Source organism: Chiloscyllium plagiosum, unplaced genomic scaffold (genome assembly GCF_037043375.1).
Source record: "Chiloscyllium plagiosum isolate Xiang-an unplaced genomic scaffold, Cpla_swu_hap1 HiC_scaffold_31, whole genome shotgun sequence".
Lineage (NCBI taxonomy): Eukaryota > Metazoa > Chordata > Chondrichthyes > Orectolobiformes > Hemiscylliidae > Chiloscyllium > Chiloscyllium plagiosum.
In genome coordinates this window covers 31,102,951-31,121,180 of record NW_028270169.1, presented here as the reverse complement: position 1 = coordinate 31,121,180, position 18,230 = coordinate 31,102,951, and the positions used below count along the sequence as shown (strand labels likewise).

Below are 18,230 nucleotides of genomic sequence, written 5' to 3'. Positions count from 1 at the left end.
ACAAGAACAGTAACCTAGAAATTAGATTGACAATGTATGTTTTTTGAGCAGGAAATAGAGGTGAAGACTGCACATACTAATTAGGACTTGGAGGTGGTTAAAAGGTATTATGTTTACAACCTGTAGCACTGCAAGCTACAATGGCTGAGCAGTCATTGGCTCTTTGCCTATTCCAATCCCTTTATGAAGTTGGATCATGACACTCAGCCGTTAAACCAGTGATCCCGAAAGAGATGCCTGGAGGCTGGCATAAGGAAGGTGAGCAGACAATTTAATATGTGGCTGAATGTGCAGAAATACTTCTGGCTCTTTGGTCTTACTCCCCTCCTGTTCACCTTACCACCCACAGATTTAACTGCTGCTCTCAGCTGGCCAACTCACCTCTCCAGCCAGCAGCCTGCAAGTTGGCCCTCATACTTACAGTGTGCCAGGGATTCATAACTGAGGAGGCCAACTCATTTCCCATACCTTAGCCACTTCCAGTCCAAATTTTTATGCAATCCAATTTCTAGGCCTTTGCTGTAACTCATCCAAATGACAAAATATTGATTCTATTAGCAACTATAAGATGTATTCACTGTTAGCAGGAAGGGACAATAACCCTTACCTTCTTGTGCCAAAGCTTTGGTACCTTTCCTCAAAACAGCATGCAATGAAAGGAACATGAGCAAATGAGAAATAAAAATAAGCACAAGACAGAAAAGATGCATCATTAATGGAACAATGTATTATACCATTTCATATAAATGGCTGTTATCTTTAATCTATATATTGTCAAAGATAAACTGACTGGTCTTTAATAAAAATAAAGAAACAAAATAATTTAATCATTTTCTCTACAATTGATAATATTTGATATCCAACTGATTCACAATGGTAAATGTTTGCAATTCAGGTTTTCACAGAAACCATTCATATGGTATAAATTTACAATTTCAAGATGGAACTGGACCAATCTTTGGTGGGGACTGGATTTGAAATCTCATTCGTGGTGTAGGCCAAGAATAGAAAGCACTTTGCTGCCTGGGCCAGCAGGCTTAGATAAACTTGGGTTTATATTGGCTCAGTTCACAGTTCAAAACACTTTACAGCCAAAGCTATAATGTTGAACTGTAGTCAGTTTTGTAACTTGAGCATGCAGCAGCCATTTGCTGTTTCTGGGGGTCTGAGTACAACACAATGCAGGAGCTGACAATCAGTTTTGGTGTTTTTCTTTAAGTATTTGCCTGGACACAGGGAGAACTCTCCTATCCAGTGTCGTGGGATGGTTTATACTGATTTAAAGGAGCTCTAAATATCTCATCTGAAGGCACTGCCAACAATGGGGGAATCACTGAAGCAGCTTATGCCATGTCCAGCAAGACTTACAGAATATTCGGGCTTACACAGAGAATTGGCACTAATATTCATGCCACACAGGTGCCAGGCAATGATTGTCTTTAAAGAGAGATGGTTGTCTTGATGGCTGCCCATTGTGCACTGTTGCCAAAGCCCTCCCTCAGGTTCTCTTCTCTCCACTCAGTCTAACCCCTCAGGTTATATTGACCGGGTGCGTTATGCACAGAAATGGCTGGGTTTTTGATCCAGAGCATCTCCTCTGCAAACCTACCACCAATCAGCATATTGCTCCATCCACAGCTAATAGAATAGCAATGAGACTCTCAGGAAAATTGGCCAGGTTTCAGATCATTTCCATTGGGGCAGGTTCCATCTGTCCCACCCACTCCCATAGTCAAGCAAAAATACTTGCCAAAAAAAAAACAGGCTGGAAGTCAAAATGGTGTACAAGTGACATAGCTAATAAAAAAAGTTGCAAATTAGGAAGACAAAATCCTTCTAGCCTTTGAAGCCTTAAAACAGCACTTCCATTTATCAGTAGCGTTTTCTGAAGGTGCAATGTGATATTAGACTTAAGAACTTTAATAACTATTCATGGATTAAATGAATCACAAGGATAAACTGTTCTACTCAAAAGAAGCAGCAATACCTCTATCTGGAATAAACTATTAAAGGACAAGGACAAACTTATACAGGAATTGAAAGCAATTAGCCATGTCTGGGAGTGGATATTACATAGACAAAACTGCCTGGACTCCTGTTTGACAAATTTTATTGCCAAGGACAACTGATTACCCTACAGAAGAATCTAAGGAGTCAATCACAGGAAAGCTGTCTTTGAACACAGTCAATGCCAAATGAAACAAGAAACAAAGAAATTACTTCTGATAAGGAAGCCAGTTGCAGTCTTGCAATAACTTGAATGTAAGGACTTGAAAGAAATCATCGATATATCACTCAGAGGCTGAAGGACAAAACTCTGTATGAGAATCCAGAACAACTCAATGGCAGAACTTGGACGAACCACACTGCAGAAGGATCGAACTCAGGAAACTTCCAGAAACAGATCACTGTTGGCTAAAGTCTTGACCAAATGTCACCAGTAATTGTGTAACAGCTAAGTTGGGTCATTTGCTTACTTTAGAAGTCTTATATTTGGTTGCTACATGCAATAAAATTTGAATTTTTGTTTCAGTATTTGATTATCTGTGGAGATTTCTTAATCAGTAGCCGTTTACCCACAATAGCTGGGATTGGAAAGCAGAATTTAGAAACAAGCCGAGCAAATCAGTATCAAAGTGCCTGCTCGATGGCTGCCAAAGGGAAGGCGGAGCTGTGTGAATTGCTGGTGAGGCAGGTTTCTGCTGTGCTACTCCATCATACCATCTGTCAGCCTGTCTGCAACAGGATGCAGTGAGGCTTCGAATTAGCCTGACCATGGCTGTCTCTACAAATCCCAGCCTAGGTTATATAAGAGTTACAAATGGCTTTTGAAGCAGATGGTAGAATTATACATCTGCCTTTCTGCTAACCAGTCCCTGAGGAAGACAGGTCTCCACAGTCCAAGCCAACTCGATATTTTAAGATGTACAGAAATGGGAAGGAGGACAGTGGTGGGTTGGGGGGGGGGGGGTGGTAGTGCAGTCAATTCAGGTAACCTGTACCTGTTTTTCATTCAGTGCCATATGAAACATGACACATGGCTGCCTTTGAAGGGACATTCAGCATAGCGAGCTTTTCCCCATCTTAATGATCCCAGCTGTCTACTAGTCTGTACAAACATAGCAGCTACGGAAGTGGCGCCATTTCAATGTTAAAGATACAGCATGACCTGTCTGACATCTCCAATAGGTTGTCCTTTCACTAACAGAACAACTCAAAAGTGAAAGTAAATAATGCCAGTAATTACTGGGACAAAGGAAATTATACTTAAGAACGTCTAGCATATAATCTTACTGCTACCGGAACTGGAGAACAAGATGAACAGAAAAAGACCTAAACACGCAATCTGTGCTCATTAAATGACTCTCCAACCACTTGTGAAGTCTGAGCTCCAACTCAGCTATGCTCGATCCAGATCCTGGAATTTTGTAATAATTGACGAATTCTACCATAATATGGGAATCCCATGTAAGCTGATTGTAATACACACCCTCCGGATTTTGCTGGTCTTTCAGAATTACTGTTGGAGATGAGTGGAGACACACAGAAGGCTTTTTTGTAATGTTTATTCACCCAACTGTGAGCATTGCAGGTGAGATCAGTGTTTGTTGCCCATTGCTAATTGCACTTGGTGCCTTCACCCAAATATGTGCCATGTTTCATATGGCACTGAATGAAAAACAGGTACAGGTTACCTGAATTGACTGCACTACCACCCCCCACCACCCCCCCCCCCACCCCAACCCACCACTGTCCTCCTTCCCATTTCTGTACATCTTAAAATATGTCCACATATGCCCAAGGTGCTGTTCAGTTCCATGTTCCAGTATTTTGACCCACTAATAGTGAAGGATTGGCCATATGGTTCCAAGTCAAGGTACTGTATGACTAGAAGAGCAATTTGCAGTTACTGATGTTCCTATGCATTTCTGCTCTTGCCCAGTTGTGTAGTAGTTGTCATAAGTTTGGACGATACTGTGTAGAGGACACATTACATCTTCTAAATGCTATATTCTACAGCACCAGTGGTGGAGGGAGTAAATGTTTAAGGTGGTGCATGAGGTGCAAAACAATTGGATCACTCTACATGAATATGAAAAGCTTCTTACTGGACTGCACATACACAGGCTGAAGATGACTGGGCTTAGAATTCTACCTTGAGCAATTTCTTTAGCAATGGTCCTTGGGCTCAGATGATCAGCCTCTCGCAATCACAGCCATTTTCTTTCATGCAAAGGATGATGTGAGCCAGTGAAGAGTTTTACAACCCCACAATTAGCATAATCTTTAATCTTACTAAAGAGCGTTTGATGTTATACTCAGTCAAATACTTCCTTGACACAAAGTAAAATCACTCTCACCTCATCTCTAGAATTCAGGTAAGTCTGCAAAAAGGAGCTAATGTAATCCAAAATAAGCATTGATAGAGAGGTTATTGCTGAGGACATGCCATCTAATTCCTATTGGTTACTCTCTCCAGTGTTTTTTTTCTGATGAATGAGGATAAACTGATGGAATGATAATTGACACGTTTAGATTTGTGCTTAATGTTTGTGGACAGGACATATCCAGGCACTTTTACACATTCAACGGTAGAACGTAGATGCCAGTTTTAGAACTGTACTGGAACACTTTGACAAAGGCACAGTTAGTTCAAGAGCATGAGTCCTCAACACTGCAATTGGGATGTTGTCAGAACCTTGAATCTTTACTGGGTCTAGCTCAGCCATTGCTTAACATCAAATGACAGGAAGCAAATTGGCTGAAGATTGACATGTACGATGCCGGGGACTTCAGGAGCTGGTCGGGATGGATCATCCACTTGGCATGTCTGTTTGAAGATGGTTTCAGTATGCCATTTGCAGGGGTGGAATTAAGTGATGCTACTTCTGTGGAAAGGTGATATTAATAATTTCATGGACAGATGTTCGGGAAGCTCATCTTAAAATCATATATGACACCAAGGTAGCAAGCAGTCTGGTTCAGCCTCAGACTGTTGCCAGGGTGAATAAAGGAGTAGATACTGTTGAATGGTGTTTGTTTCTGGCACCAAAAGCATTAGTTTTGGTCTTCCACTATTTAATTGGAGATTATTTCTGCTAATTCAGTACTGGAAGTTGGACAAGTAATCTCCCTGTCAAATTGACAGTCATGGGGTTGAAAGAGGTGGCTTTGAGACTGAGCTAGATACCATTAATAAGAACTTTGATTCAACAAACCAATTTTATACAGGAGTTGTTGGGTGTGTGTTCCTTTAGGGTGAACAGAGATTAGTTTATAATCTATGTGTCTAGACAAAAAATGTCAACTCTGCATTCAGGAAGACTTACAACATTAGTGTGAAAAGCCACATCTTAGCAACATGATACATAGTTATATCATCCACACATGCAGGCTGTATTTAATACAGGCAACAGGGGGCTAGTCTAAATTCATTGAGATCAGTAAGAGAAATGAAAAGCTTGTACAATGCACCAATGACTTCAGAAAAATCCAGTTTAAACAAGAAATCCAGTTTTGCAACTGCAATTGGGTGATCAGCAACTTCAAGTATTCACATTGGAGAAATCCAAATTAACTACTGTTTGGAAGAATCCATGGTTTTAGTCATTTTTAAAGCAGGTAAAATTTATGACTCTTTGAGGGCTATGTTTCACAAGTCAAAAACTTTTGCATGGAAGTGAGATACTTATGCATCACTAAAAACAGAACAGAGAAATAGTTTTCATTGAAGGGAATAAAAGTTGTATTTTAGTTGTTCACATTGATTCAGGGAATGAGAGATTTGCAGGTTGTATAGGTATTTGTTGACAATCTTGAGGTAGTGATGAGCTGCCTCCCTGAACCACTGCAGTCCATTTTGGTATGGATGCATCCACGGGGATGTTAGAGCAAGAGTTCAAGGATTGTGACTCAGTGACACTGAAGGCATTATGATCTATTTCCAAGTCAGGATGGAGAGTGACTTGCAGGTGGTGATGTTCCCATGTACAGTAGCTGCAGCCTTTGTCCTTCTAGATGGTTATGATTGAGAGTTTGGAAGGTGCTGTCTAAGGATCTTTGGTGATTTTGTGCAATGCATCTTGTAGATAGTACACACTGTTACTACTGCAATTGGAGGTAGAAGGACTGAATGTTTGTGCATGTGGTGCTAATTATGTGGGTTGCTTTGAACCTGATAGTATCAGGCTTCTTGATTGTTGTTGGAGCTACATTCATGCAGATAAGTAGAGAATATTCCAACATACTCCTGACTTTCACTTTGCAAATGGTGGACAGGCTTTGGGGAGTTAGGAGGTGAGTTACTCAATACAGTTTTCCTGGCATCTGACCTGCTCTTGTAGCCAATGTATTTATATGGCTACTCCAGTTCAATTCTTGAATGTTGATAGTGGTAGTTTCAGCCCAGGTATTGTCTTTGAATATCACGTGGTGATGTTTAGATCCTTTCTTGTTGGAGATAGTCATTATTTGACACTTGTCTGATATAAATGTTACTCACCACTCATCATCCCTAAACTAAATTTTGTCCAGGACTTGTTGCATTTGAACATGGACTGCTTCAGTGTCTGAGGAGTCAGGAACGGTGCTGAACTTTATGCAATCATCGGTGAACATCCCTATTTCTGAACTTACGATAGAAGGAAAGTCATTGATAAATCAACCAACGATAGTTGGACTTAGGACACTACCTTAACAATCACCTGATGAAGGAACGTAGCTCCGAAAGCTAGTGTGCTTCCAATTAAACCTGTTGGACTATAACCTGGTGTTGTGTGATTTTTAACTTTGTACCTTAACAAAATTCTGCAGTGATATACTGGACCCAAACTGAATTACCTCCTTCATATTTACACTTGATATGACTCCAACCAGTGAAGTTTTTCTTCTCTGATTCCCACTGACTTGAATTTTACTTGGACTCCTTAATGCCATACTTGGAGCAAATGCAGGCTTAATGCTCAGACCAGTCATTCTCACCCCACTTCAGGAAGTGAAATCTTTTATCCATGTTTAGACCAAGGGCTGAAATGAGGTCAGGAGCTGAGTAGTCTAACCCAAACTGAGCATCAGTGAGGGGTTATTGTTCAGCATGTGCTGCTTGAAGCACTGGTGATGATATCTTCCATCACTTTATTGATATTCGAGAGATAGATTGATATTCGAGCGTTAGATTGATGGCAGTAATTGGCTGGGTTGAATTTGTCCTTCAGTCAGTATTAATACTGACAATTTGTCAGTCAGTATTACAACTGCACTAGAACAGTTTGCCTAGGGACATTGAATTAGATTACCTTACTTACAGTGTGGAAACAGGCCCTTCGGCCCAACAAGTCCACACCGACCCGCCGAAGAGCAAACCCCTACACTTACCCCTTCACCTAACACTACGGGCAATTTAGCATGGCCAATTCACCTAACCTGCACATTTTTGGACTGTCGGAGGAAACTGGGGCACCCGGAAGAAACCCATGCAGACACGGGGAGAATGTGCAAACTCCACACAGACAGTTGTCTGAGGTGGGATTTGAACCCGGGTCTCTGGCGCTGTGAGGCAGCAGTGCTAACCACTGTGCCACCTGCCGCCCATTGGTTCATGAGCACAGGACTTCCGTACTAATGCTGGAATGTAGTCAGGGCCCAAAGCATTTTTAGTATCCAGTGCCTCCAGCCATTTCTTTACATCACATGGAATGCATCGAATTGGCTGAAGACTTGCATCTTCAATGTTGGAGACCTCCTGAGAAGGTTGAAATAGGAAAACAGGAAAAGTTCAGCCTGCCCCACCATTTAATACAAATTATGATTCAATACCTATTATCCATCCCATCCTGTATTCTGGTTGATCATCTACTTGGCACTTCTGGTTGAAGATTGTTGCAAATGCTTCTGCCTTATCTCTTGCACTGATATGTTGGCCTCCCCATCATTGAAAAAGGGAATACATGCAGGGCCTCTTCCTCCTCCTCCTTCCTCTAGTGAGTTGTTTAATCATTCACTACCATCCATAACTGGATGTAGTGGAGCCACAAAGGCTAGATTTGAAATATTGATTATGTCTGTCTATCACTTGCTCATGCTGTTTGGCACACAAGTTATCCGGTTTGGTACCTTCACCAGGTAGATACCTAATTTTTAAGCTACCTATGTTGCTTTTGGCATGCCTTCCTTCACTCTTCATTGAAATACAATTGAGGTCAAGAGTATTTTTCCTTCTTTTTGGTTCCCTCACCACTCAGCACAAACCCAGTCAAGCAGCTCATTCTGTCTTTTAGGGCTCGTTCAGTTTGGTCGGTAGAGGTGCTGCCAAGGCTCTCTTGGTGATGAACATTTAGATTAGATTAGATTCCCCTACAATATGGGAACTGGCCCTTCAGCCCAACAAGTTCACACCGACCCTCTGAAGAGTAACCTACCCAGGAACACTCCCCCACCCCATATTTACCCCTGACTAATGCACCTAACACTATGGGCAATTTAGCATGGCTAATTCACCTGACCTGCACATCTTTGGATTGTGGGAGGAAACCCACGCTGACGCAGGGAAAACGTGCAAACTCCACACAGACAGTTACCCAATGCAGGAATCGAACCCGGGTCCATGGCACTGTGAGGCAGCAGTTTTAACCACTGAGCCACTGTGCCACCCATTTAAATTCCCACCCAGCATATACTCTGAGCCCTTGTCACCCTCAGGTGTTTCCTCCAAGTCGTGTTCAACATGGGGGAGTATTGATTCATCAGCTGAGTGGGGAGGGGGATGTTTGCTGGTGGTACATGACACTCAGCAGGTTTCCTTGTCCATGTTGGACTTGACGTCTTGAGACCTCATGGGGTCCAGAGTAAACGCTGAGGACTCCCAGTGCAACTGTATCACTGTGCTGCCACCTCTGCTGGGTCTGTCCTACCATTGGAACAATACATACCAAAGGTCAGTGATGGCGGTGGTGGTCTCTGAGACAGTCTGTAAGGTAAGAGTCCGTGCCAGACTATTGGTTGTCTGTGAGACAACTCTCCAAACCTTCATATTCGCTCCCTGATATTAGGTGGGAGGATACCACTCGGTTGATAAGGTTTGTTGGTCCTTATTGTTTCTGGTGTCTAAGTTGATGTTGCGTGATCTGTCTGCTTTCCTACCTTTGAGACATTTTTGATACAACCAAGTGGCTTGCTAATTCATTTCAGAGGGCAGTTAAGAATCAACTGCGTTGCTGTAAGTCTGGAATCACATGTAGTCTAGTAAGGGTGACAGATTTCCTCCACTTAAGTGCATTAGTGAACCAGATTGATTCTCATGATAACTATTTCATGATTGTTATTAGAGTTTAATTTCAGATTATTTTTATTGTATTTCAAATTGCACCATCTGCCATGGTTCCAACCCTGGATTCCTGCAGTCCAGGGTTGACTTTGCAGCCCAACTCTAATCAGATCGCAGTCTCCAGATACCATATGCATTTAATTCCAAGGCAACATCCCCCATGACAGAATGGCTTTCAATTTACATAAAATTTCTATTTTGCAGTTGCTAGCTTCCTTTTTGTATAGGATGGCTAGTGAAAACATTTGCTCTACAGAACATTGTTTTTGGAAATAATGTAGGCAAAACACAATATTAAGTGCTCAAGGTCTTCCTGTCTGTAGACCTTGAATGTGGAATTATTTCAAATTCTTAAGCCTTGATCATATTTGATGACGAAAGATTATAGCAAACTTTATTGTGCCAGAGCTTTCCTTTCTTCAAAAAATTGATCAAACTGATTCTTGTCAGATTTTTTGATTAAAACAGAACCAGAGGAACAGATGTTGCTAAGCAACAGAAAGACAGACAAAGGTCTAGTGTATTTGCTAATACACCATAAAAATTCAAGGCCAAATCACCAAATAAGGCTTTCAATACCAATTAGAAACAGCTTTTTATTTTGAATTGTGAAAATTAAAGCAACATTTTCCAAATATATTTTAATGTAATTTCTTAATTACTCAACTGACATCTCAACATTTCCAATTTCGTGTTGGTTTCACACATTCCAGGAAAACAGTAACAGCTATGTTGCCAGATTAGTAATTTAGAGGCCTAGACAAATGATCTCAATACTTACACTAGAGTCTCATTCAGCAACTAGGGAAGTTAAATTCTGTTAATGAAATAAATTTGGAATACAAAGCCATGAAATCACAAAACTGTAACAAATACCTATCTAGTTAACGGAGGGCAAATAGAAAGAAAACCTGCCATCCTTGTCTGGTCTCTCATCAATTTGATTTTAGACTCACAACAATGTAATTGACTCTTAACTGCACTCTGAAATGGTCTAGAGAGCCACACAGTTGCACCAAACCAAGTATAAGAATAAAACTGGACAACACACCTTGCATCAAACTGGGCATTAAATATGTCAACAGCACATTCAATCAATTCTACAGGTTTGTTCATTAGCATTTAGGGACCTGAGGTAAAATTGGGACAGTTAACCTGTAAGGCTATTTAAGCATTAGCCCAGCAGACCGAAGGACGGATTCACTAGATGTGGTCCACTGATGTACATAAAATCATGAGACGTAGGGGCAGACATTATGCCATTCGGCCCATTGAGTCTGTTCCACCATTCAAGCATGGCTGATAGGTTTTCAAACTCATTTTCTTGTTTTCTCCCCATAACCTTTGATCCCCTTAACAATCAAGAAATTATCTATAAGACCGTAAGTCAGGAGAGAGTTCTCCAAAGAATCCACAATATTGCCTCATCCCGACAAAGTCTCATTGCATTAAGTTAAACACGGATAAGGAAACTTCCTGCTGGCAATTACCCTCTACTGCCTTCCCTTATCTGATGAATCAGCATGTCTCTATGTTGAACACTAAGTAAAATAGATACTGATGGCATTAAGGCACAGAATGTACTCTGAGTGGAGGACTTTCTATGCCTATCATAAAGTGTGATTCAGAAATACCACCACTGTTCAAGCACTCTCAGACATGACAGTAGGCAGGAAGAGAACGCAAGAAAAATCCCTCCTCCCTCAGTTTCCCAATCTTGATTATCTACCTGTGTCAGTATTGGGGCATCAGAGGATGTAGTGTAGAGATAAGGTCCTGTTCTTCACACGGAGGACAACTTCCATCATTTTACAAGCATACCATGCTAACTGAAGTAGATTCAGATCAGATGCAGCAGCTCAAAACTGGGCACCCTCAAGGCTGAAGCAGCAGAATTTCATTCAAAAGTAATCTGTAACATCGCATATTGCTCATTCTACCTTCACTATCAAGTTACTGTTACAACCATGGCTCAATAAGTGCAGGATTGTATGTCTGGAGCAGCACCAGGCATACCTACAAATGGAGGAGCCAGTTACAATACAGGACCATAGGAATGCCAAACACTGGGATCAGATCCTAGGAAGAAAATAAACAATCCTACAACCAAGTGAGCTGATCTGTAGCTCTTCCTTATCCAATCCTGAATTGTTGTGGACAATTAATCAGAGGATAAGGCCCCATGAATAGATCTTCAATCTCACAAAGGATCAGCAAGGACAACATCATCAAGCTAGTGGACCTATGCCTTACCGCCACTTCACTTTCAATAACAAAACCTACAGACAAATCAACGGAACATACATTGGATCTCAGATATCAGGGTTCTTAACAGAGGCTGGAAATGTGTTGCTGGAAAAGCGCAGCAGGTCAGGCAGCATCCAGGGAACAGGAGAATCGACGTTTCGGGCATAAGGCACGAAACGTCGATTCTCCTGTTCCCTGGATGCTGCCTGACCTGCTGCGCTTTTCCAGCAACACATTTCCAGCTCTGATCTCCAGCGTCTGCAGACCTCACTTTCTTCTTAACAGAGGCAGTCATTTAGAGACTCGAAGAAACAGCTCTGCCAACCATCCAACCCAAACTTTGGGTCCGCTACATTGATGACACTCTTATCATTAAATGAAACAAATTAGAGGAAATCTTCAAGTCTGTCAATAACATCTTTACTGGCATAAAATTCACTAAAGAGGAGGAAAACAACAACAAACTGCCATTCCTAGATGTCACAGTATAGTGAACAGCCAATGGAGAACTCCAAACAGGAAAGCAACACATACGGAGCAAATACTAAACTACAGAAGCAATCATCCCAACACCCACCAACAAAGCTGCATTAGAACATTATTTCAATGAGCCACCACACACTGCTGCACATAGGAACTACGAAGAGCAGAGGAAAATTACCTTTACAGCGTATTCAAAAAGAATGGGTACCCAATGAACACAGTCTGCCGATTTTTCAGCAACAAAACCAAACAAGCAGACAAAACGCATCCAGAAACTCTAGCCACTCTCCCCTACATCAAAGACATCTCAGAAATGACTGCCAGACTACTCAGACCTCTTGGCATCATGGTAGCCCACAAACCCAAGACACTAAAATAGACTCTAGTCAGACAAGCAAAACTAACGTCATTTAAAAAATACCTGGCAAGAACTGTAACAAATACTACGAAGGACGAACAGGCCGAAAACTAGTTACCAGCATACATGAACATCAACTAGCCACAAAAAGGCATGACCCATTATCACAAGTATCTTTGACTGGGACAACACATCCATTCTATGACAGGCCAAACAGAGACACACACGAGATTTCCTACAAGCATGGCATTCCAACCAGAACTCTACCAATAAACACATCGACTTGGACCCCACCTACCACCCTGACAAAACAAAACAGGAAATGACATCACCACCCCAAGGAAACCTAAACATAAATAGAACCTCAACCTGAGATATAAATTCACTCAAAACTTGCTATTTTCTGGGACAAGATGATTGTGAGAAAACTTTGCAGGGTGAACTAGATATGCCTTTGTACTGTTGGGTGACTAGCTCCACCCTGGGTGGGTCATCTGGTTTTATTCTTGTTATACATTTTAATAATGCTGACATAATATTGAGTAACTTTCTATACCATTTCGGAGGGTAGTTGAGAATTAACCACCCTACTGTGCATCAGGAATTACATCCAGGTCAGACCAAGGAAGGAGAGCAGATTTCCTATCTTAAATGACCTCTTTTAACCAAACAGATTTTTGACAAACATCCTATGGTTCAATTGATTTTTATTCCAGATTTATTTCATTTCACTAATGTGAGAGTCCAGCACATGAGCATAAAATAACAAGGCTGAAGAACTTAGAACTTCTGGCTGAGGATGAGTTGTAGTGGATCATTAGTTTCAGCCTCCTCTGGAGATTTCTACCATCACTGACACCTTAGCAGCCAACTGGATTCTGTTCAAATGGGAGATGAATTCTGGGTAATCCAAGATGGAGGATGGGAAAAAATTGTGGCTGTAACAGCTGCTCCTTTTTTGAGGTATTTTAGATCTTGGAGGTGATTTCCTCGAATTCCAGGAACAGCAATTTTATACGCTGTTGCATTGTTTTGGAACTTTGGGGAGAGAAAAAAGTCAAAACAATGACACTTTTAAAAGGAGAAGGACAGACAAAAGGCAACACATGATCAGTGAAGGAGAGAGAAAAAGAAACCTACACTGCTAACTGACACAGCAGTGAATCTGCTCAGTTACTGCCTTTGCTATTTGAATTCATGTATCTCTGGACATTGGAGTGCGCCTAGGAAAACTTAGGCAGCGAAATTCACAACTGATCTTGAGGGACCTGCGTGGGAGAGCTCACTGCACAGGAACAGATAAGTGCATAGCTTTTAAGTGTAGCCTTGCTGTTAATCTACAATAGTGAGTAGAGTGGGTTCTTTCTTGATTATATGTTTTTTTGAGATCTGTCTCTTGATTAAATTTTAAAAATATAAACTATAAGTACTAAGTTAGCCTGGAGCAGTGTTTTTAAGAGCAAACAGATGGTGCTTTTTTCTGGGTCTGTAGATTGTGAAGGAGCAAAAATGGCCTTTAGTAGAGTGATATGCTCTTGTTGTTGGATGTGGGAGTTTAGGGAGAGTTTACATGTTTACTGAGGATTATGGCTGCAAATGTTTTTGGTTGCGAATCTGATCAGATCAAATAGATCAGTTGGAATGACAGTTAGAGGTAATCAGAAACTTACAAGAGCAAGGGGATGTGGTGGGAGGCAGTTATAGGAAGGGAGAAAAGTCGCAGATACAGTCACATAGATGGGTTAACTCCAGGAAAGGTAAGAGAGGTAGACAGGTAGTGCAGGAGCCTTCTGTGGCTATCCCCATTACAAATGAATATGCTGTTTTGTAAAATGTAGGGGATGATGGACTCTCCAGGGATTATAGCATGAACAGCCAAGTTTCTGGTATCGAGGCTGGCTCTAATATAATGAGGGGTACTTCGGGTTCCAAGCGATCAATGTGATAGGGGAATCACTAGTCTGAGGCACAGACAGACGTTTCTGTGGCCAGCAGCAAAAAATCAGAATGGTATTTTGCCTCCCTGGTGCCAGGATCAAGGATGTCTCAGAGAGGGTGCAGTATGTTCTCAAAGGGGAGAGGGACGAGCAGGAAGTCATTGTACACAGTGGAACCAATGACATAGGAAGGGAAAATGATGAGATTCTGAAGGGAGAACATAGAAAGTTAGGCAGGAATTTAAAAAGGACATCCTTGAGGGGAGTAATATCTGGATTACTCCTGGTGCTATAAGCTAGTGAGGGTTGGAATAGGAGGATAGAGCAGATGAATGTATGGCTGGTGCATAGGAGAAGAATTCACATTTTTTGATCATTGGAATCTCTTTTGGGATAGAAGTAATCTGTACAAGAAGAATGGATGGCACCTGAATTGGAAGAGGACGAATATACTGGCAGATTTGCTAGAGCTGCTCAGGAGGTATTAAACTAGTAAGGTGGGTAGTGGGACCCAGGGAACTAGTGAGGAAGGAGATCAATCTGAGACTGGTACAGTTGAGAAAAGGAGTGAGTCAAACAGTCGGGTCAGGCAGGAACAAAGCAGAGAACAAGGTCGGACTGATAAATTAAACTGCATTTATTTCAATGCCAGAGGCCTAACAGGGAAGGCAGATGAACTCAGGGCATGGTTAGGAACATGGGACTGGGATGTCATAGCAATTACAGAAACATGGCTCAGGGATGGGCAGGTTTGGCAGCTTAATGTTCCAGGATAGAAATGCAATAGGAAGGACATAAAGGGGGGGCAAGAGAGGAGGGAGAGTGGCATTTTTGATAAGGGATAGCATTACAGCTGTACTGAGGGAGGATATTCCTGGGAATACATCCATGCAAGTTATTTGGGTGGAACTGAGAAATAAGAAAGGGATGATCTTTTTATTAAGATTGTATTATAGAGACCCTAATAATCAGCGGGAAGTTGAGAAATAAATCTGTAAGGAGATTTCAATCATCTGTAAGAATAACTAGGTGGTTATGGTAGGGAATTTTAACTTTCCAAACATAGACTGGGACTGCCATAGTGTTAAGGGCTGATATGGAGAGGAATTTATGTGTGTACAAGAACATTTTCTGATCCAGTATGTGGATGTACCTACTGGAGAAGGTACAAACATTGGGAAATAAGGCAGGGCAGGTGACTGAGGTGTCAGTGGGGGAGCACTTTGGGGCCAGCAACTATAATTCTATTTGTTTTAAAATAGTGATGGAAAAGGACAGACAAGATCTCACAGTTGAAGTTCTAAATTGGAGGAAGGCTAATTTTGACGGTATTAGGCAAGAACTTTCAAAAGCTGATTGAGAGCAGATAAAGGGACGGCTAGAAAATGGAAAGCTTTCAGAAATGAGATAAGGAGAGTCCAGAGACAGTATATTCCTGTTAGGGTGAAAGGAACAGCTGGTAGGTGTAGGGAATGCTGGATGACTAGAGAAATTGAGGCTTTTGTTATGGAAAGAAAGGAAGCATACGTCAGGTATAGACAGGATAGATTGAGACAATCTTTAGAAGAGTATAAAGGCAGTAGGAATATACTTAAGAGGGAAATCAGGAGGGCAAAAAGGGGACATGAGATAGCTTTGGCAAATAGGGTTAAGGAGAATCCAAAGGGTTTTTATAAATATGTTGAGGACAAAAGGGTAACTCAGGAGAGATTAGAGCCCCTCAAAGGTCAGCAAGGCAGCCTATACGTGGAGCTGCAGGGGATGGGGTATTTTGCATCAGTGTTTACTGTAGAGAAGGACATGGAAGATATAGAATTTGGGGAAGTAGATGGCGACATCTTGGAAAATGTCCATATTACAGGGGAGGTGGTGCTGGATGTCTTAAAATGCATAAAAGTGGATAAAACCCCAGAACCTGATCAGGTGTGCCCTAGAACTTTGTGGGAAACTAGGGAAGTAATTACTGGGCCCTTTGTTGAGATATTTGTATCATCAATAATCACAGGTGAGGTTGGCTAACCTGGTGCCACTATTTAGGAAAGGTGGTAAGGAAAAGCCAGGAACTATAGGCTGATGAGCCTGACGTTAGTGGTGGGCAAGTTGTTGGAGGGACTCCTGAGGGACAGGATGTACATGTACTTGGAAAGGCAAGGACTGATTCGGGATAGTCAACATGGCTTTGTGTATGGGAATCATGTCTCACGAACTTGATGGAGTTTTTTTGAAGAAGTAACAGAGGATTAATGAGGGCAGAGTGATGGACGTGATCTATATGGACTTCAGTAAGGTGCTCAACAAGGATCCCCATGGGAGACTGGTTAGCAAGTTTAGATCTCATGGAATACAGGGACAAATAGCCATTTGGACACAGAACCGGCTTGAAGGTAGAAAACAGAGGATGGTGGTGGAGGGTTGTTTTTCAGACTGGCAGCCTGTGACCAGTGGAGTGCCACAAGGATCAGTGCTGGGTCCACTACTTTTTGTCATTTATATAAATGATTTGGATGTGAGCATAAGCGGTACAGTTGGTAAGTTTGGAGATGACACCAAAATTGGAGGTGTAGTGGACAGCAAAGAAGGTTACCTCAGATTACAATGGGATCTTGAGCAGATGGGCCAATGGGCAAAGGAGTGGCAGATGGAGTTTAATTTAGATAAATGTGAGGGGCTGCATTTTGGGAAAGCAAATCATAGCAGGATTTAGACACTTAATGGTAAGGTCCAATGGAGTGTTGCTGAACAAAGAGACCTTGGAGTATAGGTTCATAGTCCGTGAAAGTAGAGTCACAGGTAGATAGGATAGTGAAGAAGGCATTTGGTATGCTTTCCTTTATTGAGTATAGGCATTGTGAGGTCATGTTGCTTGTGTACAAGATGTTGATTAGGCCACTTTTGGAATATTGTGTGCAACTCTGGTCTCACTGCTATCAGGAGGAGGTTGTGAACCTTGAAAGAGTTCAGTAAAGATTTACAAGGATGTTGCCAGGGTTGGAGGATTTGAGCTATAGGGAGAAGCTGAATAGGTTGGGGCTGTTTTCCCTAGAGCATTGGAGGCTGAGGGGTGACCTTATAAAGGTTTAAAAAATCATGAGGGGCATGGATGGGATAAATAGACAAAGTCTTTTATCTAGGGTGGGGGAGTGCAGAACTAGCGAGCATAGGTTTGGGTTAGAGGGGAAAGATATAATAGGAACATAAGGGGTAACATTTTCACACAGAGGGTCTTGTGTGTATGGATGAGCTGGGAGAGGAAGTGATGAAGGCTGGTACAATTACAACATTTAAAAGGCATCTGGATGTGTTGATGAATAGAAAGGGTTTAGAGGAATATGGGCCAAGTGTTGACAAAAGGGACTAGATTAGGTTAGGAGATCTGGTCAGCATGGACAAGTTGGACCGAAGGATCTGTTTCTGTGCTATACATCTCTATGACTATGACACCAAGAAACAGATGGTAAACACACAGAACACAGCTGGGGTTATGGGCCCTGACAACATCTTGGCCACATTACTGAAGACTTGTGCTCTGAAGCTAACTGCATCCCTAGCCAAGCTGTTCCAAATACTAGCATCCACCCAACAATGTAGTAACTTAATTAGGTACGTTTTGTGAACAAAAGTTAGGACAAATCCAATCTAACCAATTATTGCTCCATCAGCCTATTCTCAATCACGAGCAATATAATGGAAGGTGTTGCACTTGATGCTGTGAATGATATTTACTCATCAATAACCTGGTCACTGATGTCAAATTTATATTCCAGAAGAACCACTTCTCTGAAGACCTCATTACAGCCTTTACCCAAAATTGGCCAAAGAACTGAATACTGGAGTTGAGGTGATAATGACTGTGCCTGAGACCCAAGGAGCAGTTGATCAAGGT

The 18,230-nt window shown here is 41.7% G+C and overlaps 1 protein-coding gene across 3 annotated transcripts in view; it reads right to left on the bottom strand.

The window, feature by feature from the left end:
* The window catches only part of LOC122564061 (double C2-like domain-containing protein beta), a 284,761-nt gene that overhangs the window by 208,564 nt on the left and 57,967 nt on the right, over positions 1-18,230 (bottom strand). Inside the window, exon 3 of one of the 3 annotated variants that reach the window (XM_043718544.2) lies at positions 608-631. The exons of the other annotated variants lie outside the window; for them this stretch is intronic. Coding sequence (XP_043574479.1) covers positions 608-631 — 24 coding nt within the window. The remainder of the gene's footprint in view (positions 1-607; positions 632-18,230) is intronic. 3 annotated transcript variants of the gene reach the window in all.